General features: G+C 47.9%; 11 protein-coding genes across 11 annotated transcripts; 5 read left to right on the top strand and 6 right to left on the bottom strand.

Moving 5' to 3' along the window:
- Nucleotides 1–509: 509 nt before the first annotated feature.
- Nucleotides 510–2545, top strand: FVEG_00119 (hypothetical protein; the record flags this gene model as incomplete). The annotated part of the gene is made up of 3 exons (XM_018886553.1): nt 510–1549; nt 1595–2297; nt 2348–2545. 3 exons carry the CDS (start codon nt 510–512, stop codon nt 2543–2545), a joined length of 1941 nt encoding a protein of 646 aa, XP_018742127.1.
- Nucleotides 2546–3231: 686 nt separating this feature from the next.
- On the top strand, nt 3232–3672 carry FVEG_00120 (hypothetical protein; the record flags this gene model as incomplete). Its single annotated transcript, XM_018886554.1, has 2 exons — nt 3232–3581; nt 3630–3672. The coding sequence occupies 2 exons, from the start codon at nt 3232–3234 to the stop codon at nt 3670–3672; spliced, it is 393 nt and encodes a 130-aa protein (XP_018742128.1).
- A 400-nt stretch (nt 3673–4072) lies between these two features.
- On the top strand, nt 4073–5032 carry FVEG_14589 (hypothetical protein). Its single transcript, XM_018903523.1, has one exon. The coding sequence runs from the start codon at nt 4130–4132 to the stop codon at nt 4928–4930; it is 801 nt and encodes a 266-aa protein (XP_018742129.1). The 5' UTR covers nt 4073–4129; the 3' UTR covers nt 4931–5032.
- FVEG_00121 (hypothetical protein) lies at nt 4932–6340 on the bottom strand (the record flags this gene model as incomplete). Its single annotated transcript, XM_018886555.1, has 5 exons — nt 4932–5230; nt 5298–5585; nt 5636–5809; nt 5869–5958; nt 6022–6340. The coding sequence occupies 5 exons, from the start codon at nt 6338–6340 to the stop codon at nt 5061–5063; spliced, it is 1041 nt and encodes a 346-aa protein (XP_018742130.1). The 3' UTR covers nt 4932–5060.
- Nucleotides 6341–7190: 850 nt separating this feature from the next.
- Nucleotides 7191–10192, top strand: FVEG_14590 (hypothetical protein). Its single transcript, XM_018903524.1, has 4 exons — nt 7191–7442; nt 7498–8914; nt 8966–9052; nt 9105–10192. Exons 1-4 carry the CDS (start codon nt 7253–7255, stop codon nt 10033–10035), a joined length of 2625 nt encoding a protein of 874 aa, XP_018742131.1. The 5' UTR covers nt 7191–7252; the 3' UTR covers nt 10036–10192.
- Nucleotides 10193–10203: 11 nt separating this feature from the next.
- FVEG_00122 (hypothetical protein) lies at nt 10204–12301 on the top strand (the record flags this gene model as incomplete). The annotated part of the gene is made up of 2 exons (XM_018886556.1): nt 10204–12117; nt 12168–12301. Exons 1-2 carry the CDS (start codon nt 10230–10232, stop codon nt 12299–12301), a joined length of 2022 nt encoding a protein of 673 aa, XP_018742132.1. The 5' UTR covers nt 10204–10229.
- Nucleotides 12302–13834: 1533 nt separating this feature from the next.
- Nucleotides 13835–14741, bottom strand: FVEG_00123 (hypothetical protein; the record flags this gene model as incomplete). The annotated part of the gene is made up of 2 exons (XM_018886557.1): nt 13835–13930; nt 14343–14741. The coding sequence occupies 2 exons, from the start codon at nt 14739–14741 to the stop codon at nt 13835–13837; spliced, it is 495 nt and encodes a 164-aa protein (XP_018742133.1).
- A 1037-nt stretch (nt 14742–15778) lies between these two features.
- On the bottom strand, nt 15779–17124 carry FVEG_00124 (hypothetical protein; the record flags this gene model as incomplete). Its single annotated transcript, XM_018886558.1, has 3 exons — nt 15779–15910; nt 15983–16597; nt 16696–17124. 3 exons carry the CDS (start codon nt 17122–17124, stop codon nt 15779–15781), a joined length of 1176 nt encoding a protein of 391 aa, XP_018742134.1.
- A 288-nt stretch (nt 17125–17412) lies between these two features.
- Nucleotides 17413–19027, bottom strand: FVEG_00125 (hypothetical protein; the record flags this gene model as incomplete). Its single annotated transcript, XM_018886559.1, has 4 exons — nt 17413–17635; nt 17685–18104; nt 18151–18801; nt 18858–19027. The coding sequence occupies 4 exons, from the start codon at nt 19025–19027 to the stop codon at nt 17413–17415; spliced, it is 1464 nt and encodes a 487-aa protein (XP_018742135.1).
- Nucleotides 19028–20301: 1274 nt separating this feature from the next.
- Nucleotides 20302–20895, bottom strand: FVEG_14591 (hypothetical protein; the record flags this gene model as incomplete). The annotated part of the gene is made up of 1 exon (XM_018903525.1): nt 20302–20895. The coding sequence occupies one exon, from the start codon at nt 20893–20895 to the stop codon at nt 20485–20487; it is 411 nt and encodes a 136-aa protein (XP_018742136.1). The 3' UTR covers nt 20302–20484.
- Nucleotides 20896–20949: 54 nt separating this feature from the next.
- FVEG_00126 (hypothetical protein) lies at nt 20950–21492 on the bottom strand (the record flags this gene model as incomplete). The annotated part of the gene is made up of 1 exon (XM_018886560.1): nt 20950–21492. Exon 1 carries the CDS (start codon nt 21352–21354, stop codon nt 20950–20952), a length of 405 nt encoding a protein of 134 aa, XP_018742137.1. The 5' UTR covers nt 21355–21492.
- Nucleotides 21493–22116: the final 624 nt, after the last annotated feature.

The following is a 22116-nucleotide window of genomic DNA, read 5'->3' as shown; positions in this document are numbered from 1 at the left end:
ATGTTCTAATGCAAGAAGCAATAAACTTGGAAACTTTTCTTCTATTCAAATATATCTACCGTGAGCTTAAATTTTGGCTTGAGTCATGTGGTTTGGGGTTGTGATGCACCCAGGATGTTTGCCTCGTGCATTCCTCCATTAATATATAAATTGGTTGGAACATCGTAGCCGAATGAATTATTGCTTCACAACACATAACCCAGATCGATCGTAGCGGAGTACTACTAAAGCTCAAACATTGACAGCTTCCTAATAGTTCAAGATCACATATTACGAATTAAGGCACGTCGATTAATCTGATCAGAAGACTTCGTCCCTTGGACCGAGTCCTCGGCATTCTCCATCGCTTTAGGCGTAGAATTGCGGCTCCAACAAAAACGAACTAACAAAAAAGTCCAAGCTGCACATGACGCTCACTGACCATTCCAGCGGGTCTCAATTAACTCCGCAGTCTGTATTTCTCCGCCTCATCAACCCCAGAAACTGACCCGACTGACCGGTTACCCATCATGGCAGACCCCAGCACTTCACTGCTGTCAACCGACAATGAAGCCGATGAGTCGATCACAGCTCGCGGAGAAAAGACGAGGCAGTTGAGTACCAGGGCATGTGATGCGTGTCGTGCTCGGCGGAGGAAGTGCGTGTTTCCGAGGGATGGTGCAGGAACAGCGGCGCATTGCGTTGGGTGCTCGAGGTTGCACATTCAGTGTAGTTTTGACATACCGACACGGCCTCGAGGACCGAAGAGAAGAAGGTATGCTGGTACGTCGCGTCACATGGAGACCTGGCTAACAACTATCAGGACTCAGCCACCTGCTGTCATCTCTCCAGAGTTACATGTCGAGAGTCCAACCCATTACGAAGAAGAAGAAACAATCCATACAGAAGTTCCGGCAGCACTTGGCAATTCTGATCTAACGCTGGCATTTGGATCGTCGCCAAATGCGCCATCGCCCAGCCGTCCACCTATTCACAGCCATGTCGCGCACTTCAACCCGCCTCAAAATGTCGAGTTATTCGATACACAGTTCCAGACGGATGAAATATGCCCCCGAAGCTTGTTCATGATCATCATGACCGACTATATCGACCATATATACCCACTAGTTCCTGTCGTACATCTTCCAACCTTTCGTAACGACCTAGCATCGAATAAGGACGTCACCGACCTCGACACTCTACTGCTCTTCGTATCAATAGCTTCGTTGACTGTCGGCTTGCTGCCATCAAAATTTGACAGTTATCATGCCCTAGCAGCTCGCTTCGGTACTCGCACAGCTACGATCAGTCACTGCTCTCAGATGTGCATCCGCCTTCGCCCCGCGGACTACTGGGATCATATCAGCCATCGGAAGTGGGCTACTGCATATTGTCTCTCGATCGGAGCGTTTCAAGTTGGACAGATCAACCAAAGCCGCATGTTTGAAGCAGAGTCAATGCAGCTTGCGCGACTATTAGGCATGCATCTAGTATCTGAGTACGAGGGATTGAATCCGATTGAAACTCAATTACGCAAGAAGTCGTTCTGGCTGCAGCTCTACACTTTCGCGTAAGTCTACGAGTTCTAGCCGCCTTCTCGGCTAACAAGATGTAGCCATTCGAAGATACAGCCTGGTAGATGTAACTACTTGACATATCTCGACAACTACACTATTAGAGATGTGAACTTTGCCGCATTGGAACCTCTCAATATCGTAGACGAGAACATAACCGAAACAGGAATTGTTGGCCAGCTTCCGTCGACACCATCCGTCGGGTTACCAAACAACACCGATTCAGCAGACGACGCGCCGTTTCATTCCACAACCGTCTTTATCATGGCATCTCGGGCATTCCTCTTGGGTATGCGAGAGTCTATGGTCAATGATGGCTGCAACTGCGGCTTTGGTCGGTCCCCAGAAGAGCGTTTGTCGAAGCTGAGAGATCTTCTTGATCAGCTGCGGTATGTACTTGATGGCTTGCCCACGCACATGCGCCAGTGGGGGCCAGGCGATAACTATCAATCGTTTGATGGTGGCGAAAGGCGCCAAGATGCTTTTAGTGGTGCAAACATTGAGCATTTGCAGAACGAAAGCACTAGAGCCAACCTGCATGTCAGCCACTTATGGCTTCAGAACTTTCTGCTTGATAAAATGGATGTCGCTTTGCAAGAGATGACGGACCGAGAAGGAGATGACTCCTACGTCAAGATGCAGCTAAAGCAAAATTGGAGGGATCGCGAAGATGTAGCCCGCCAACTACTCCATATCCTCCACAGTATCCCCCATGCTTACCTAGAGCCTAACGGTCTATATCTTGTAAGTCTCATCTTATCTTCTCGTCACCACGTACTAAGGCTTTGTCCTAGATCTATAAAGTCCGCAGTATTGCGAGCTCCCTGCTGAACTGCCCCTTTGAGATGGACAGGCAGCTTTCCCGTCGGGTTTCAGAGTACATCCAGGAGTTCACAAAAGTGCTGTCGTACCTCGACAGGAGCGAGATTGTCAACACTGACGGTTTAAGGAGTTGGATAGACGAGGGTCAGCATATGCATCATGATACCTAGGTTATGGCGATCTCCTTCGGGTGTTGGTGAAACGATAGTTGTGGGCTAGAAGTGTTATTTGCAGTTGAGGCTTGTGGCTGAGAGCTTATTCCGGCAGAGAGAACCTAGTTGGTGAAACGATACCCCGCAGTTTTTATCGTGAAAGCTTCTGGGTAAAAGCTTATATCGGGGAGAAAGAATATATCGTGTTGTCATTCATTATCTGTGTTCGCAGCCTAAAGCTTAACCTTATAGGCCGCCGTCATCCATAGATACCTCGCAGTTTGAGACAGGTTGCATAGGCATGTTGATCCGGGAAGTTGTCATTTTAACTTCAATCAAAGGATCTAGATTTCTGCCATCTCGAGACCGAATAAACGACACTAAACCTCCCAAACCTCTCGGCAGCTTTCTTCGCCTCTCTAGGCATCGTTTGTCGCCATGGCGATGGCGACGTCCAAATCCTCCGAGCGACATGTGCATCTCATAAGTACACTGCACCGCCAGACGCTTTGTGAAAAGCTATTCTTGATTACGGCCGAATCTCTAATAAGCTTTTCCGCCCAACGCCACCAGCCTGTCTTAACTTTTTCCTCACAGTCATCTCGCCCAGCCAGCTCAGTGAGGGGTAATGAGTACTCTTTACCTATATATTTATACTCTCCGCTCTTCATTTCGAACAAAATAACCCAAGAAAGTCTGTCAGAATGAAGTCCTTCAATCTCCTCGTGGCCCTGATCGGCCTATTTATCAACTCCGTCTCAGCGATCTGCTTCTTTACCGGCGCCAAATGGGAAGACCGCGCCGCTGCACGTCAGTACGCCATCGACGCTTGCAAAGGCGACGGCGCTGTTTTCGACCGTTGGTTTAATGGTGGCAGAACTGTCAAGAAGTGCTTTCAGCGCTCTCCCACGCAAAGGGTCGAGTTCATGGTCCGGAACAATGAGATCTTTACTGGCTGGGGTCTTGATACCGATGGCTGCGTTGAGGAGTTCCATAATGTGATCAATCGTTGCTCTCGTGGAGGGAGCTCAGATGTAGGCATTTGGACTTTCAGGTGAGTCTTACGTGGTCCTGGATTGAGATTTGACTGATGGGGTTGTAGAGCCGACCCAAATAAGGGCACCTGCGAAGAAGCTCGGCCATGATCCGTGCCTAGGATTCGGATGTGAAGTTGGCATTTGGAACTCGGTGTATCATGGCATGTTTGGTTTGAATTATGTCTGGTTTAGGTTGTCAGACATCTCAGAGCTCTTCGAACTCTAGGTGCTTGATCAACAGGCTTTATCTCTGCCTACCTTATCTGATGCACACACTTACTTCAACATGAATTCAGACACGATACATAACTTGTTAGTTTATAGCAGTCTGTCTGTACTTTAGTGGACCTACAGGCATCTTCAGCCCACGGGCTTGGCTTGGCCGCACTTAGCGCTGTTAATCACATTGCAGGGGTCTTAGACCTTGTTGGTCTCCACCCCGACTTGTGACACCTAGATAGGCTGATCAAAACGAGCATAAAATAAAGCCAACTTACCCCCCATTTGTATCCTTGGATAAATACAAAATTCATCTTCTCTAAGTTTATCCCCCCAAGAAAAAAACATGGCCACGACACAAGAGCTTTTTCGTGTTCAAAGCGCCTCTGAGTGGGCTCAAAAAAACGGGATCACGACATGGACAAAGTTTCATTATGATTCTAAACCGGAGCAGTCAATCTTCACACCACTTAACTCATGGGGCCATTCGATCCACCAACCTTACTTCGGTCCCATTACCGAGTCCGATCAACAGTATTTCCTCGCCGTCGGTTGGGAGACGGAGGAGGAATGGGATAAATTCAAAGCGTCCCCCGAGCATCAGCAGTTGATGGCCAATTTGACAACCAACGATGTGCAGCCGGAGACCAAGATTATTATATTTACCAGCAACATCTTCACTCGTGGATACACTTCTAACGTCGAGATTTTCACTGTATACTGGCCGGCGTCTATCACTCACGAGACTCAAACAGCCATCTGGAAAACCCAGAAACTTGTTCACACGGCAGCAACCGGGATTCCCAACCCACTCTGTTACAAGAAACCACCAATGTTTGGATGGATAGATGGCCAAACAGACTGGAATGGAGAAAGTGCTATCGCAAGTGTTTGGAGCCACAAGTGGCAGAGCCAGGCACTAGAACAAAAGTACAAAACGACTGAGAAGAGGCTTGTTTGGGGAGACGATGGACGTTCTTATCCGCTGGCTGTAGATGCATTTCACCATGACTTGAAGTCTCTCGGTGCTATTGGATGGGAGTCAGTACATGTGGCTTTCGAGCACGTTCGAGTTGTGAAGGAGGATGCTATAGCGCGTGATTCAAGGCTCAGACTAGAAGCGGCACGTGGGCAGAGGGCCACTTAGTGTGTCGAGTATCTCAACATGTCATACTCTTCTGCTCGGTATATTTAAAGGCAAAAACACCAATATCTATTCTAGAATGAAATACACGCGTTTAACCCAATGAACCCCAACATCATGTCTCACTGTGCCACTACAAGCGCTTCGACATGGAACTCGCAAACGTGAAGTCTTTGTTCTCACTCCCAAGGTACCATGCAAGCGCGAACATTGTCCATGATTCCGGATTCGCGACTGCTTGATCAGTTGTAATGATTTTACCATCATCCAAGGCAGCACTACCAGTTATCTGCTCTAGATTATCTTTTCAAGTGAAGAGGCCATGTTAGTATTTATCTCTAGACTTCCAGGGAAATCCTCTCGTACTTACACGCAGTATCTGGCGTATGTTCATTCAGAAGGGCGTAGTGGAATGATTCATGGAGAAAGGTAAGGCCACCAATTGCAAAGTGGTTAAGGGATAATCCTTCCTCCACAACAGGCGGAAAATCGGACAAGCCATTGTATTTGTGGTCTTTCCAATTCATTGTGCAGAAAGTAATGGTATTGGGCTGCATGTTGTCGTCTGTGCCGGCCATGTTCTTTTTCCCTGCCTTGTTGCAATAGTTACCCTTTTCGGCATAGCGGTACTGCTTGAAGTCATCAACCCAAAAAGGATCTAAGATAGATGTCAGATATGCAATGAAGACCAAAGGTTTATTTGCATACAAAACTCTCTAGGGAGCATCATTCTTTTCCTAGCGTTCTTCTCTTTCTTCAAAGCGGCATTTCGCTTTGTGTAGTTCTCTTGACATATGTCCGGAAAAGCCTGCTTGATCGTCCGGTCGTCGGGATATGGGGCGCCTGTCCCTTCGACCAGAGCTTTGCTTGACCAGCTTTTCTCTAAATCGCTTAGTGCTATGCTAATTCAAAGGACAACCTGGCTAACGGGATATACTAACGTTCAGCAAATGTGCTATCACAAAAGACCCAAGGCATATCGTCGCCGTCTTCCGCAAATCGCAGCTCTTTATCGACCTCTTTAATATCATCTGTACTTGCAGTTAGATCTATCTTAAAATGGCTGGAATTAGAGGTTTCGTAGCCCGATTTACCTATCATCCTCTCGAGGGTAGATTTCGCGGAAACATCCTCTGGGTCGAATCTGAAGAATGCTCGGAGATAGCTTTCAATTTGAGAATCTTCGTTTCCCTTATCAAAAAACTCCTGGGCTTTCAACAAGGCTTCTTTTGCCCCACTGATAAGTATCCTCGCATCTGAGAACCATCTGTTGACATCGAAGTTATCGCATCCACCTAACTCAGTCCCCGGCTTTACGCGAAATACTTGAGTAACCTTAAGATCTTTTAGATCATCATTGTCCGCAAAGACAACAGCTAGGAAACACAGCAGAAAGATAAGTTTTGGCCACATGATATTTTACATAGGCGAAAAACTGCATCAGCCCTATGAACAAAAAGATAAGAAAGTGAGAGGGGTTCCGAGTCAGTGATCGACAGGCTTCAAGGTGGTTTCCATTATGAGAAGCTGAGAAAACAAAGCTACTAAATAGCATAATGGAAATAGGAGTGCTTGGAAATAGCAATGCTTGCGATTTGCCTTGAACAGTAAGGCGTTTTTGTTGGCACTACTGTTGGTCAGATGCAACTGTATAATGACACCTCACCTGAAACCGGCCAAAGCCGGAATCATACGACTGGAAAGCCCGTGAAAGGTCTGTGATCATAGCCAAAAGCCTCATAGTATGGAGTTCTGACTCAGAAGATGTGGATTATCCAATGGATCATTATCTTGTGCAGTCTGAAAGATCAGCCACCTGGGAAGCTGTTTCTTCACATAAATGAACTGTGGAGATCGGTGAGCGATTAATCAACAATCATCGGTAAAAGTATCTCAATCAGTCTCGTATTTGTTGGTGTTGGTTGTTAGCCAACAGCACGCACGGTCTGGACGTGGCATAGTCGGCTCATTGTATTGCTAAAATTCTTGAGCACTGGCCTGTTTCAAGTAGATTCCTGGGGGATCTACCAATAAGTGGCTCCCGTATCAGCGCAGGCTTTTTGGTTTTCTCCACAGCCCCATTCTGTTGGTAGGAGGTTTAGGACGTGCAGCATCCTGATGATCTCGGCCGAGGCGGATGTTGTAAATTATCGTAGCTGAGCCTCGAGATTAGGCAGACACGTAGGCTGCGCCTTCTGGACAATGACATGACCCAAAGGACAGGTGAGAGATTAAATCCGTACAGTTATCCTATTGTGTAATTCAAGTGCAGACAACTACACACTCCTTCTCTTTTACTTTCATTATTCAGGATCCTTGGTCATTATGAGAAATCTTACTCGCATTGTTTTTGTCTTTTTTCTCGCTTATTCCCTTGTCACAGCCTCCCAACACAAGCCTCTACGACAATGTGAAGCAGGCCTCTGTCAGTGCGGAAGCTATTGCCGTGCTATCGAAAGGGAACAAACCTGCTGCCCTAGTAAAGACGGATATCCCGAGCATCTATGCGGTCCTAGTATGTCATTCAGTATCCCGTGTATTCTGTGAAACGATACTAATTATTCCGCTAGACAGAAAATGCTGCGGCGTAGGCTGTTGTCGTGAGGGCTGGCAATGCGGCCCCTATGATTTGTGCTATCAGCCTGATACTTGGACTTCATCTTTGAGGCCTGATCATACCAGCACTATAGTTACAGTCGTTCGACCCAAGCCTGAATATCCTACCACAGACAGAGAAATCTCTGGGTCCTTGCCTACAGTATCTTCTCACCAAACGGAGACAATTGCCATCTCAGTGTCAGAGACTCTGCCAGGCAGTCTCGCGCTTACTAGCCAGGATGAAGCCGGGCATACTGCACCAGTTACTGCCACCCAACCAAACGGCCAAGCGACGACTTTGCTTTCCACTGTCCAAGAGGGTGCAACTTCAAACCATCTTCCAGTCATGAGTGAGCCTGACAGCTCGGAGTCCATCCATGGAAGCCAACCGTCTACTCCATCCATTCCGATTATCTCAACCGTGTTCACCAGGCCAGATGGCGAAGGATCTACTGCAGTTCATCCTACAGAGACTGGCTCCCAATCCTCAAAGACCAACCCAAACCCGAATGAGCAGTCATCGGTCGCGTCTCCCGATTCTGAAACCGATTCTACTCGCTTCATAGATACTAGTTCACCCAGTACCAACAGCCCCGAGTCATCCCATCTCTCTACTGGGAGTACTGTGATAAAGAGTGACTCTCGGGAGTCTGCCTTTCCCCCAGCCAGTACAGATGCGTCTATCACTGGTCTAGATACTTTATCTGATGGCAGTCCTGGAGCAACTATCCCAACTGGACTCGGGACAACCGGAGCTGGCAATTCGGAAGAGACCAACCCCGCCACTGAGACTGTTGTACCTGAGCCATCTGGTGTGAGCACCACCAGCACCGAACGACCCAGTGAAAGCCCGAACCTTTCTACAGATAAGTCGTCAACAACCTCAATCACAAGCGATATTGGATCTCCTGCGTCTACCGCAAACTCGAATGGGCCAGATATTTCCACCATTTCACCTTCCACAGAACACCATACTTCATCCCGAGTTGAGACGAGCGTGTCAGAGTCAGATACAGGTGCTACAACGGGATCTGGGACCACCAGCACAAACCCCTCAATCCCACCCACATCAGTCTCAGAAACACAGGTCAATGGGGTGACCAGCGCCACATCTGTCGAACCGACGACTCCATTGGGAGAACAATCAACACGGGGCGATGATGCACCTTCCACTGAACCAGGACACATTACAACTAGTCATAGTGACAACGAGCAACCCTCGCCCTCGTCAACGAGTACTTACTTTGCTGTACCTGTAACAACATCCGTCACTAAGCCTGAGACTCGGGATGATGGCTTCGCGATACCTTGCAACATGTGGTTCTTTAACGCATGTATTGGACCCATATCTGGATGGGGGGTTTCTCTTCCACCTGGTACCTATCCTCCGTACTGTATCCCGAATCTATGATTGCCTTCTCCTTACTAACGTGGCGATAGTGGTCCCCCGCCAGCCATTTCCGATAACCCCAAAGGCGGCATCGAGATCAATACGAACCAACCACTTCCAGACTGGCCCGGCTTCACGTGAGACACTCCAACCCCAAGAGAATGTTGAAGATGCTGACTTTCAATGTAGTGTCGGCCCTGGAAATACTCCGACATTTTCAGATGAGCCCACGGCCTGTGAGACCGATTCGGCCGAGTTGTGTGTTACGAGCACATCATATGCTGTTAGCATTGAAGCTACAGTAACCACTACGTTCTCCAGCGGTGTAATCTCCACTTGTGGCACTGTTTATGGGTGCAAGGTTCGGGGCCACAGCCAGACAATAACGGGAACCAATGTAACTACGGCCACATCGGGGATCCCAACATACAGGTCTCTTCGTGCAATGGAAACCTGGGATGACATGGAATTGAGCGAAGAACAACTTGAGAGTATAGCCAACCACGTGCAGTCAGACCTTGACTCAATGTTTGGCACTGCTACCAAGAGAGCAACAACGACGACTGGAGATGCATCTGAGCCTACAGAATCAGTGTGGACTGGTACATGTCCAGCCAAGACCGGACCGGCCCCAACAGTGGTTGATGGGAAGTTCACCGAGAATATCGGAGAGAAGTGTCTCTGCGAGTGGAATAGCGGGATGAAGAGAGACAAAAAACTGCAGCCGTACACCCTCGATCAACTGAGAGACGCTATAAAAGATTTCTGTAACGGTTCCCGGAAGCTTAGAAAGCCTGCACCCACGGGAATTCCAGACTTTGCGGTGAATCGATTCCCAACAGAAGGCACGCACGGCATATTCATCTCGGTCGGCTGGGGTACCCCTCCCCTCTGGAACTCCACGGATGAGAGGTGCAAGGCCAAGAGTGACCTTTTCCTGGGGAATAGCTGCAAAACTGCCTTGGAGAGATTTGAATGTCGGGGTGCAAAGAGAGATGATCTTTGGGGAGGGACTTACTACGAGGCGCTTGATGAGGGAGGTTGTGTGAGATGGACGCTCACACCTGTCTACTTGTCTGATGGGGGGTCCACTGCACGGCGAATGAGCGTCGAAATGTAGGGCGGCAATGCCTGTAGGATGGATCATCTGCCTGACCGTGCGTTTTGGCAAGGATTGATTAATCCACTTAACCTTTACCAGGTGTTGGCTGTTAGTTCTCTTTCGTAGTAAAGTTAGTCACGTGTATTGAGGCAATTCTAGTCCAAAGTCAGCATGCATCTCCTCCTCCTCCTCCTTTACAATCCTCAAACAAGATGGCGAACTTAGACTGCGTTCCACTTAGCCAAACAGTAGCGATGATGGCCGCAAAAAGTGGCGATGAAAGCATTGTAAAACTTCTTCTAGACCACAATCGTGCGACCATCACCGGGGCTTTGTTTCAGCTGGCCGTATACCATGCCTGGATGGATATCGTAAAGGCTACGATATCAGCAGACAATAGTCTTCTCAACTGGATAGACCCGAGTTCTGGCGACACTGCATTGCACATTGCGATCGAAAGCGCTCGCGTGGATGTGATAAAGACTCTTCTTGATGCTGGAGCGGATCCAAATCTGAAGAATGGAGATGGCTTACTTCCCTTTGCGAAAGCGATGAGATCAAACAACCTGGAAATTGTTAGAACGCTTCTGGACTCTAATACAGATATCATCGTTGATGAACCAGACAAAGCAGGCGTCACTCCTTTCTTGCGAGCATGCCTAGATGGCGAAAAGGCAGTCCCTATGATACGCGAGTTATTGGAGAAGGCGAAAGATAAGGTGAATCTGAATACCAGATTGCCTATCAATGACGAAGACAAGGAATGTGGGAGAACAGGTCTCATCATAGAACCCTTTGTTGATACGGAGAAAGAGTGGAGTGACAGCCTCCTTAACCTATTACTCGAACATGGAGCAGACCCCAACGTAACATGCGCTAAACACGGTAATACACCTCTCTCAAAGGCTGCCTGGGAGGGAAATGTTCAGGCTATAGAGAAGCTGCTAGAATTCAATGCCGACCCCAACATAGCGTCTGAACGCGGCCATACACCTCTTTCTAGAGCCGCCGAGAATGGCCATGCTCTGGCAGTAAGAAAGCTTCTGGAGTCTAATGCCGACCCAAACCACGGGGACTACCAAGGAGCAACTGCGGTGCATATCTGTTCAATCAAAGGCCATGTGAGTTACATTGAGGAGTTGGTAATACGTGGGGCTTCTCTCAACTCCTTGATGAATCTCGACTTGGGGGAGCCCTATGTTGTTGGCATGACCCCCTTGGTCACAGCGATTGCCTGCTCCCAGCAATCCTCGCTCGAGAAGCTATTGACTTTCGATCCGGGTCCTGGACAAGCGTTGCATATGGCTATAGGGTCTGAGGAACTTCCAATCGCCAAGGCAGTCTTTGAACGTTATCCTCAGCCGAATCTGTACGACAAAGACCTCGGAACTCCATTACACCTTGCTGCCATGTCCAACAGCGAGGAAATATTCGACTTTATTCTTGCCCAAAAGGGAATCGACGTCAATATTCCTGGTCCGTCTGGTCGAACGGCACTGAGCTATGCAGCGATGAGATACAAAGGCTTCGTTAAAAAACTGATCCAAGCAAAAGCCGATCCCAACATCAAAGACCATGAAGGAAAGACACCATTAGATCATGTAATTGGTGCAAAAGATTGGGAAATGGCACAAATACTCTGTCCCCACACCAGATTGGATCTTGTTCAAGGCAGCGTTCGCGGACAGAGTGCCTTGTATCGGGCCTGTCAAACTAGCCAGAAGGACATATTCAAGGTGATCAACACTGTAAGTCAGAATTTGAACCACTTCCAATACGTTGAGCTTTGTGAACTAGCTCTACATGCTGCTATTGCAGCTGGCAAAGAAGAGTTCTTCAATCAGCTCATCAACGTGCCTGGTGTTACTGGAAGCGTGGAGGATGATGATGGCTGGACTCCTTTGAAATACGCCATAGTCTACAATCAGTCTAAAGTGAAGGAGAAGATTCTGGAGAGGCTTCAACAGAACAGGGTGGATAAGGTAGGCCAAAAAGATAAAGGTGTCACCAAGATGCCCCAGCGATGGCACAAAAACGACCGACATCCGACTCTTTACGAGAAAGACAATAACGCGGATCCCAGAGAGATCAAGATAACGAGTAAGTCTCATGCAGCCTCGATATTCCGTCTAATGATTCGGTCGTATTAGCAACGCTCGACGACGCTTATCCGGATGGTGAAGACAGATATGCAGTAGCCCGGGCAGACCATCCCATTCCAACAGACGAGAACTACTACTTTGAAGTTTTTATAAGAAAGGGCTTCCCCAACGATCAACTGTAAGTAATTTTATTTACCTTTCAACATTCTTATGTTTACATACAGGATCTCTGACCTTGTCATCCAGCGACGTGGGTATTGGCCTTATCGATGGCGCAAAAATGCCCAACGGGCAACGATCGCTCGGACGTGCATTAACATACTGCTATGAGTCTTTAGGTGGTAGCACGTACGATGATGTGAAAAATGAGCTTAAGAACAATTGGAGACTTAGTCGAGAGTATCGGGAGGGGTATACTGTAGGCTGTGGATTTGATGCAACCAAGAAATGCGTTTATTTCACCTGGGAGGGAGAAAGATTAGGTAAGGTTTCTGCTGTTCTTTCTCAATATGGCGTGAGCTATCAGCTCACCGATCATATTACAGTTTTATAAGGAAGGCGGATGGCAATTATAGGTTGTTTGACTTCCAGGAGCTAATATAGCAAAGACACGATGACGTTTCAGGAAAACTATACCCTGCAGTCTATCTAAACACGAGGCAGAAGGGTGTTTGCTTAGTGGCCAAGTTTCCATGAGCAATATCAAGGGCTCTGGCAATTAGCCTTGCTATAACTTGACATGGAAAAGGGGGTTTGGCTACATATATTTTTCCGATGCCAATCAGTATATTGATGAAGGGCTGAGTGAGCTAAGATAAAGGCTTCGAGTGGGAAATATCCCCGTCAGAATATCTAGGTCTTGTATCAGTCCTGAATGGAAGACAGTGGCAGTGCCTTCGAATAATGGACTACTGGTATTGAATAGCATGCCAGGTTCGTAGAAAATACTGCCAAAAATCGACTTGACTTCGTGACAGTTGCATGACAAGGTGAGGAGTCTGCCCAACTGCTGCATGTCTTGGCCATAGGTTGGTTTCTCTGTCGAATCTATGTTTGGCCTGATTCTTGAAGATGCAGCGGACATTCGTCGTACCGGGAGTTGAGCGCTCATCCTGTCATAGTTGGCCAATGGGAGCATGAGGGCTACCGCAATAGTAACACGGTTTGCAGTATTGGTGGAATGGAGCGTAGACTGAATTACTGGCTTAAGACTCGGGCAGGGTTGGTGACTTGGCATTTCAATCCTAAAGGCACTGAATAATCGGATGGTTGGAAGTGATTCCAAAGTTGAGTGCGGACTAAGGAGACATGAATTCATAGCGTCCACAAACAACAGAAGCCTTCCAACCATGGAACGTCGAAAGTACAGCTGCCCTTCACCATCCAGCACCATCGCTGCCGTTTGCAACATGAACCACTGCTTCTGTGTTGTCACAAGGACGCGTGGCCAACCGTTCAGCCTGAGTGCCAGTGTAGTCCCGGTGACAGCGCGTGAGAGAAAAGATCGGTCCATCGCGCTGATGAAGCATACGCCCATGCGAGAACAAAAACTGTGAGATGATTTCCATTTTGCTTGAGGTGAGCGAGGCAACTTGGCTGAGGTAAGCAATCTGGTAGCCGTCGCAACACATGTCACAAAATCTGGAAGGCTGCTCGAGGGTCGGCAAATCGCACGATCGCTTCCCAGGAACCCACATGGATGCGGTTACCAATATTCAAGTGCTATCTAGCTGAATTCCAACCAGGAAGTCAGGGTGCCGAGGGGAATATCCCCATCGCTTAGGGTCACGGTCCTGGGTTTCTTTCATCCCCTGGCAAATGTCAGTGTCTTCAGTTTTATGCTGCAGTAAAGACACCCAGGTGTCATGGAAAGTACGAAAAAGGAAGTCTCGAGCCGCAGAGGATTGGGATCATCGAGGTAGATAAAACTTGATCCTTGAGCGATGCGAAAGTGGACGAATGAATAGGCAGGGCAAATTGTTTTGTTAATCTCGAAGGGACAAAAGTGGAACGTGTGAAGGTATATGTAACTGAAAGTATATGCGGCTAGTGGTTATATACACTGTCGAGGAGACACAATAACCTAGCTAGGTTCTCAGCCACAAGTCTCAACTGACTGCAAATAACACTTCTGAAACCCAACAACCAGCAACTAGCATCAGGCCAGATGCCGGTTCTTTATACTCTCCCCCACCACTTAGCAACTTTACTTTAGCCACATACATAATGCTTAATAACATCATGAGAGTTCTGACATGTAAGTTTCTTGTTATAGTCCTTCGATGAGCATTTCCCGTACAAAGACCCATCAAGTCTATAGATAGCCAGGTCATCGGTACCGCAATAAGCAAAGTGGTCAACAATCGTAGTCAGTTCATAGCTCGTCAAAAGTTTGAGGGAGTAATTCTCACAGATTGAACCCTGGTTCTGAAGCTGGAAGTTGAAAGAGCATAGACTTTGGTCAACGCTGCCTAGATAGTGACCTAACCCATCACAAGGTGTCTCGCCCTCCCACCAGACAATATGGTAGTTCTTGCCTCCGGATTGCTGTTGGCCGACGCTGATCTTCGCTGCGAAAGCTTGGGAAATGAGGGTTGACAGTAGGAATAGGTTGGCACGCATGTTGGTTACTGTAAAGACGATGCCGGTGAAGTGAGTGTTAGTTGTTTGCTGGATTTTCTCTTTGATCTCTGATAACTTCGTCTTTATTGAATATTTATAGATATTGGGTTGAAGGTAGTTATACTATACATAACTCAAGCTACCAAGGTCTACTTGGGCAAATCAGTCAGCGAGCCCGATACCGAAAACGACTGTCACCTATTGGTGGAAAATATGCGTGGCTTACAAGACATACGTCCTCTGTGAATAGAGCCTACTAATCTCTCGGTTTCCTCAGTAAGCCGTACTATCTGCTGACATTCAACATGCTCGGCATAGATTACTAATGGCTTTTAACATCGTCGCTGTTGGCAGTAAAACGCTTCTTATGCAACTCGTAGCTTGAGAGGTACGGGACATTCGAAATGAGGCTATGTATAAAGAGGCAATAATTATACCACAAAAATGAAACTAGGCAGACCCAACACTTCAAATTGAACTTGTCTATACTTCACTTAGCTCTCTAAAAGGTCTCCAGAATGCGGTTCGAACCACTTTTACTAGCAGCACTATGCTCGCAAGCTCACGCAGCCATCAGCCTTGGCCAACAGGAAAAGCTTTACGATCGCGAAAACCACCACATTGCGTGGTGGGAAGGCCAATCGGCCTGCAGTGTGAAAAGTGCAGTTGAGATGGGATATACGACTGTGAGCCTGTGCTCTATGAAATTTAAACTGCCTGGCGATAATACTGAGTGTTGGTTCTAAATTTGCATGCCTTGATACAATTGCTGATGTGGGTTTAGATCACGCTGCATACTGCGGCACGGACGACTTTGCTATCTATCGGGCGGACGGATCTTTATATGGAAAGTGTTCAGGTAAAGATTATGGAAAAAAGATTGGCTGTGGAGCTGTGGACCATGATGTTGTGAAGCATTATGTCTGTGGGTAAGAGTGATTAAAATGACTTGTTGATAATGATTACGTGTTGGCAATAACGATGACATTTATTATAAAAGATGCCTTATAATACTCGGAGAATACAGCGCGTCTCAGTTATTGGGGTCCAGGGGGGTTCCTCTCTGTGGTTTCCTTATAAAATTCCAGTATGTCAAACATCTGTGACTTCCGACGGTACATTGGAAACGGGTCTTCATCAATTAACCTCTGACACTCTTTAGGGAGACCCTGAATATCGTTAGCCGGTTCCATATTGATACAGATAGCACATATGTTACGAAGCAAAAGGTTCTAACCTACAGTAAACCGGCTTGTGGAGTCGTCATATCCAACATGAGTAACGTGGTAAGGATTCTCTGGTGCGCTCACCAGTGGAGTCTTACGCCTTCTCGCAAAGCGGCCGAGTAGCCGTGAAGGCGTCTGAGCTTGGTTTAGTGGCGGAAGGATGTTATCTGGTATATCTTGTGTCCTTTGCTGTGAGGGGGAAGACTTGGGAGCCTGAGAGCTATCAGACTTTACCAGAGCGCCTTCCTCGCCAAAGATATAGCAGCCACTGTTACTCAGATCACTAGAGTAAACTGGCAAGGCGTAGAAAGAGATGTTGGACACTTGAGATAGACTCAGGTTGGAGAAAAGAGACAGCGCAGTCGTGTACAAGGCAGTGCTTGTGAGAGACGTCATAGATTGTCGACCTATGGCGTGGTTGTACACTCGTGATGCCTGGAGATCTTGGTCGAATGTGAACTTGATGGCGGAAGCCTGAGTATCGATGAACGAAACAGACTTTGAGCCTCGTGTCTGTCTAAGGGTGGAGACATCGTCCCTCCTGGACTCTGCAATAATTGAACCCTCTCGCTCAAGCCCTCTGATACGACTGGCAAGTTCTTGGTTGCTTTGCAGCAATTCCTCCACAAGCTTGCAGAGATGGCGAGTTGAACTTTGAGCTTCTTTCATCGTTTCACTTCTCACTTAGCACAACGAAAAAGGCCCAATCATATGAGAAGAAAACTCACCACTGCAAAACGGTCAACATCAACGTCAAAGATGACTTGTGATTTTGGAGACGCTGGACAATAGTGGCGATATTGGACTCTTGCCGAGGCCCATTTCATCTTATCAATAGTCCCCATGTCAGGGCTGAGATTCAGCTGGTCCATAAGGCTCTGGAGATCTGAGAACGTAGTAACGCATCCTGTAAGTGTCGTAAGAACATGTTCCAGCAAAATCAATGCCCCTCGTTCACCGGGGGCTTGAGCCTGTCCGCACACATAGGCCTGAAGCGATCCAAGTGCCGCAGTGATGTCGGCTACTTCAAAGACAAGATGGCGTGCGAGTTGCGGGGCATCTCTGGCGTTGGTCGCGAATGTCCAAAGACATGATGTGATCTTAGCTCCTGCGCCTAAAAGTCCTACAACGGACGCCGAGACGGATAAAGGATCCATGGCAGCAAAGTCAGAGGCAAGAAAATGAACAAGAAGGTTGAAGTGGGGTGAAGTATTGTATTTCTGCGGGTGAATAAGCACTGCCTCCACCAGAATCACAAGGCAGATTCAGCCGCACTAAAACAAGGCGCCTGCATAAACGCGAGTTTTCTTTTCTCCCCTAGGCCCTTGATTCAGAGCTTGATTTCTCCTCCGTGGTTTTGCCATCTTCATCCTATCGCGTTATGTCATCCACGATCGTGACTCTCCTAGCAAAAACATCTGGCGATTATGATTGGAACCGTGTATCTAATATGTAAAGCGAAAGCTTGGATGGTCATCCCCCAAATTGTTCTTCTCATCCTCTGGTAAGTTGTATCTGTGGTCCCTTTTACCCTCATCTCTTAACCTATTCTCTCGTCTGATATAAAACAAAAAGACAAGAGAGCTAAGTCCACAGAGCCAAACAAGGCCAAGACCTAAGCCGAATCCCAGTGGGTATGTGGGCGCTTGAGTTGTGACAAAGATATTGCTGTGTAAATGTTAGTGACATCGCCTCGGATTGAAGATCAGGAACCCACCTAGCAATGATTCCACCAATATTGCCGAAACCAACCTGCATCGCAGAAGCTACACCCAATTTATAATGGCCTGCCATGTTGTTGCTCACCCAGACCAAGACGATTGGCTGGGCGATATACCCACCAGCGACAATGAAGAAGAGCGCCATGTATCGGATCCCGACGCTGACAGACATCATGTTGAGCAGAATGACATACCCGACAGTCGTGAAAAGGCAGCCTCCAAGGATAAAGCCCGAACGATGCTTTGTCTTGTCGCTAGCGACAGCGGCAACAAGCGCACACACGGTTGCGAACAGAAAAATGGGGATCGACATGATTTGAGCCCGGATGGACGTCCAGCCGAGCTGTTTGAGGATAGTTGGGGTGAAGAAGGAACCGGAGTAGCTGGTCGTGACAATTCCCATGTACATCAAGATACTGTAAGGGTTAGGAAAAGATCCATTTGTGAGATTAAGTCACTTACCCGAGGTAGATCTTGACGTCCGAAAAGATTCTCTTCGCTGTTCTCTTATCCCATGTGTTCATGTGAGTGTCCTTTTTATCCGCCGCAAGACGGTCAACAAGCAGCGCTCGTTCATCGTCGTTGAGAAATTTAGCAGTCTCGGGCCAGTCTGGAACCATCCAATAGCTCCAGATGGCAATAACAACTGTAGCGGCGCCTTCGATGATGAAGATCCATCTCCAACCACCATAGCCAGCAATCCCGTCCATGTGAGCGATGGCATAAGCCAACAGACCACTGAACGCTCCAGCGACGATACTGGCTGAGAAGAAGAGGTTGAAACGCCACTGCAACTCGTGTCGGCAGTAGTACATGCTAAGGAGGTACACGCACGCCGGAAAGAAGCCAGCCTCAAGACCACCGATTATAACGCGGCATGCAATCAGTCCAGCGAATGATTGAGTGAGTCCTTGACAGATTGTGACGATACCCCAACCTGTCATGATGGCCGAGAGAAACAGCGAAGGTCGCATATTCTTGAGTAGGATGTTGCACGGGACTTCGAGGAGGATGTAGAGGATGAAGAAGGTGAATAGCGCGATGTTGTAGTCTTCGCCCGACATGTTGAGGTCAGCTTCCAAGCCTTGGATTCGAGCATTTCCGATGTTGATTCTGCAAATGAAGTCATATTAGACAGGATGTTTGAGGACATATGGAAGAGAGCTTACCGATCTATGAACGCGCAAAGGAAGAGCAAGAAGAGGATCGGGACAAGATTTCGGTCAACCTTTCGAATGACCTTTTTCTCGAATATCGGATCGAATGCTTGTTGTTCACTCTTGGGGTTCTCATCCTGGCTGATCCTCGGACCGCCAATTTCGTTGATCTTGTCCGACATGACGGGCAAGAGGTTGGTGTTCGTAAGTAGGTAAGCAAGCCGCTGTCGATGATGGAGAAGTGATCTCGAGATATTGACTTGAACGGTCGAGATATAGAGATGCAAGAATGGGGCCTGGATCTGCCATGGCCTTTCTCTTTATAGCTCGGCCAACTCCTTCTTATCTACTACGGAGCCAGGGAGTCACACAACAATCTCCCAGGATTAACTACCCCGCGCCTCGGATTCAATTGACTGTCCAACCTGCAATAACCGATTCCGGGGTAATCTGGGGTAACAAGGGATTGAGTGGAATCAATGTGCGGGGTTTGAAACCGGGGGGCTAGAATAAGGTCAAAGGCGATGGGGAGTGCACACCATCACAAGATGAAATAGGTCTGGTTCCCTCGGATGATGTCCAGCACTAACTTCAAAATTAAGCCAAGACATGAGAAGCCTATCACGTCGAGGCGATTGATTAAGAGCAACTCGGTTTAGGTTCCGATTTTCCGATACTCGGAAATAAGCCGAAAATGCTTGAACAGAGACCGAGGATATTGAGAAAACTCCAAATGTTGCTAACTCTTAAAGATGAATCTCAGCGGGCATTAGCCTTTATCTAGCAGCCCATCTTTTAACAATGTGCTACCGCGCAAGTTGGTTGAGGTCAATACCCTAGATGCAGGCATCTAGTCTCCCAAAAGTACTTCCTTTACTACGGCACCGGCAACCAAGAAGTCCATCATTCTAACATATGCAATACCGAGTCTTCTGGTGACAATATTAGGTGGGGCGATCTCCACGACCAGAAGAGCAGAGTCCGTTTCCATCTCGCCCGGGCCATCACTGCGACTGATCCAGTCTATCGCAGACGAGAATTCGGTGTCTGCGCTTGGCCAACTTTTATTTGTAGTTGAAATGGGCTTGAGGACCTAATATGGCCTATTCTGGACTAAAACCCAGGGCATCTTTGGTCGGTCCCTTGCGTTGAGGCGCAGAAGGCGAATGTATTGAGTACCTTCTGGGAGGTCATGCTTACCGTCTCGCTGAACATCAAATACCATTCCCATATGAAAGGTGATTGAGCCCCGGGCGGTGGAGAAATCATGGTTGCGCCACACCTCAAATGATGGATCCTTTACTTGACGTCGCCACTGCGTAATATCAACGTCTAAGGTTAGTCTGGATAATTTAATCACTCTTATGTCTGCTATATCGGAAACAGAGCTCAAAAGAGAACTTTCATCGCCATTGCGCAACATTGGCATACTCGTTAATGAGTAGAACTGCCCATTTGGTCCTTGATATCATGCCTTGGGGTCAGGAAGCTCGAGGTGCTTTGCATAGCTTCGACGATGACTCCAGTACACGAATGGATTGTAGGCAACTCCTCCAGGATGGCTGAGCCAGGCCCGGTGAGGCCATTGACGGAGAGTCGATGAAGCAGAATTCAAGTCGCGCATCAGAGTAGCATGCCTCTAGAGCAGCGCGTTAAGGAAGTTCTCTTCGTCGATGGGCGTAGCATGGATGAACTCGACCTGGTATAGTTTAGACAATCGAGCTTGTAAACCCTGAAATGCCCGGAAGCGATCGCTAGGAAAAGTAAGGTTGCGCTGAGAGTAAAGGCTGACACAGTTTTGGTAGGATAACTGAAAACTGTTTCGTGGGGTCGCTGTTGGTAGCGGGAGATCATACTCTGCCCATTGATCAGTAGATTCGCGATCAGGATTATAGTCGTATGCCTTAGTATGGGGTTGAGCCCAACTCTCCTTCGTCGTCATCTCGCCGCAAACGAAAAAGACCTGTTGCTTACTGAAAAACAATGTTCTTCTGGAAAGCAAATGCTCTTGCATCGTCCAAGCTCGTGTCTCCCAGGCGGCTTCTTCCATGATCAGCCTGAGACTCATGAATGGGCTAGCTATTTTCAAGCCTGCAGGTAGCAGTTAGAAATATTGGTCGACACTTCTCGGGGACCGGGGGCTGGATCCTGACAGTCCTCCCTCGACGCCCGACTCGAGCGAAACGATGGTACAGATACTGCTGGAGTAAATATGGTCCATCTGCGAGATTTGCTGTGCTTTAATGTCGGGTTCATCTTGAGGAATACAAAAAGCGTCGATCCAGATGTATCGCTCTCCTAGGCGCTTTGTGAAACTAATGGCGTCCTCGAAAGTTGGAGGAAGGTCTCCTTCGAGAAGAGCGATTGGCTGTTTATCCATTAGATATACGTCGTCGCTCACACGATACGACTCGGATTCCAGCGTCTTTTCCTCAAAGGTGTGTGAGGCCGCCTCTCCCCAGACATAAGAGAGAGTGACAAAGGGTACGCAATGCAGCGTTTGCACCATTAGGCGGGACTCGACATCGATCAACCTTAGAAATGACGGCGGAAGCCCATGCAAGGATCTGCTTGAGGTCGGTTGGTGCTCATTACAAGATTGGTGTGTCTGTCGGCACGTTTTCAACCACGCGTTAATGCGCTGGTGATCTGCGTACTTGGGGTGAACGGACTGGATTCTGCCAAAGGAGATATGGCGATTGACATTCTAGCCATTGATTCGTGTGTGGATCCAGCCTGTTTCCGAATACTGCGGCAGCCAGAGCTCAATCTGAATTTTTTCTCCAGTTGATTTCGAATCCCCAAGTATCGATTGTCCATCCTGGAAAGTTTGGATGACCGGCTGGCAACTGGCCAGCGCAGCAGTTCTTATGTCCGTCACGAATGGCCCTCCACACAAATCGGCAGACAGGACAACTATTTCTAGTGGCGAGATCCGTCGTGGATTCGTACCGAAGAAGTTTGCGGGAATGAGGGGTCTGGCACAAGATTTAAATGGCTTGAATAGGTCTAGTACGTTTGCAGCCTGGTAGTCGCTGCAGAGGCGGATACCGACAGCTTGCTCAGCCAGGGCATGATCCAGTTCATCGTATTCACGTCGATAATCAACATCTAGACTCATGTTGAGGAAATTTCGAATTTGCTTGGAGATTTATGATCGAATGAGTATTTTTGTAGACGGCATGAGGTAGCAGTAACAAAAAGGGGAGTGCGACATCCCTGGAAGGGAGTGGCCGCGCTTCAACCGTGCTCATTACTGGTTCGCCAAGCG

Source organism: Fusarium verticillioides, chromosome 1 (assembly GCF_000149555.1).
Source record: "Fusarium verticillioides 7600 chromosome 1, whole genome shotgun sequence".
In the NCBI taxonomy this organism is placed as follows: domain Eukaryota; kingdom Fungi; phylum Ascomycota; class Sordariomycetes; order Hypocreales; family Nectriaceae; genus Fusarium; species Fusarium verticillioides.
The sequence above is the reverse complement of the archived record's forward strand: the minus strand, read 5'-3'. Positions and strand labels throughout refer to the sequence as shown.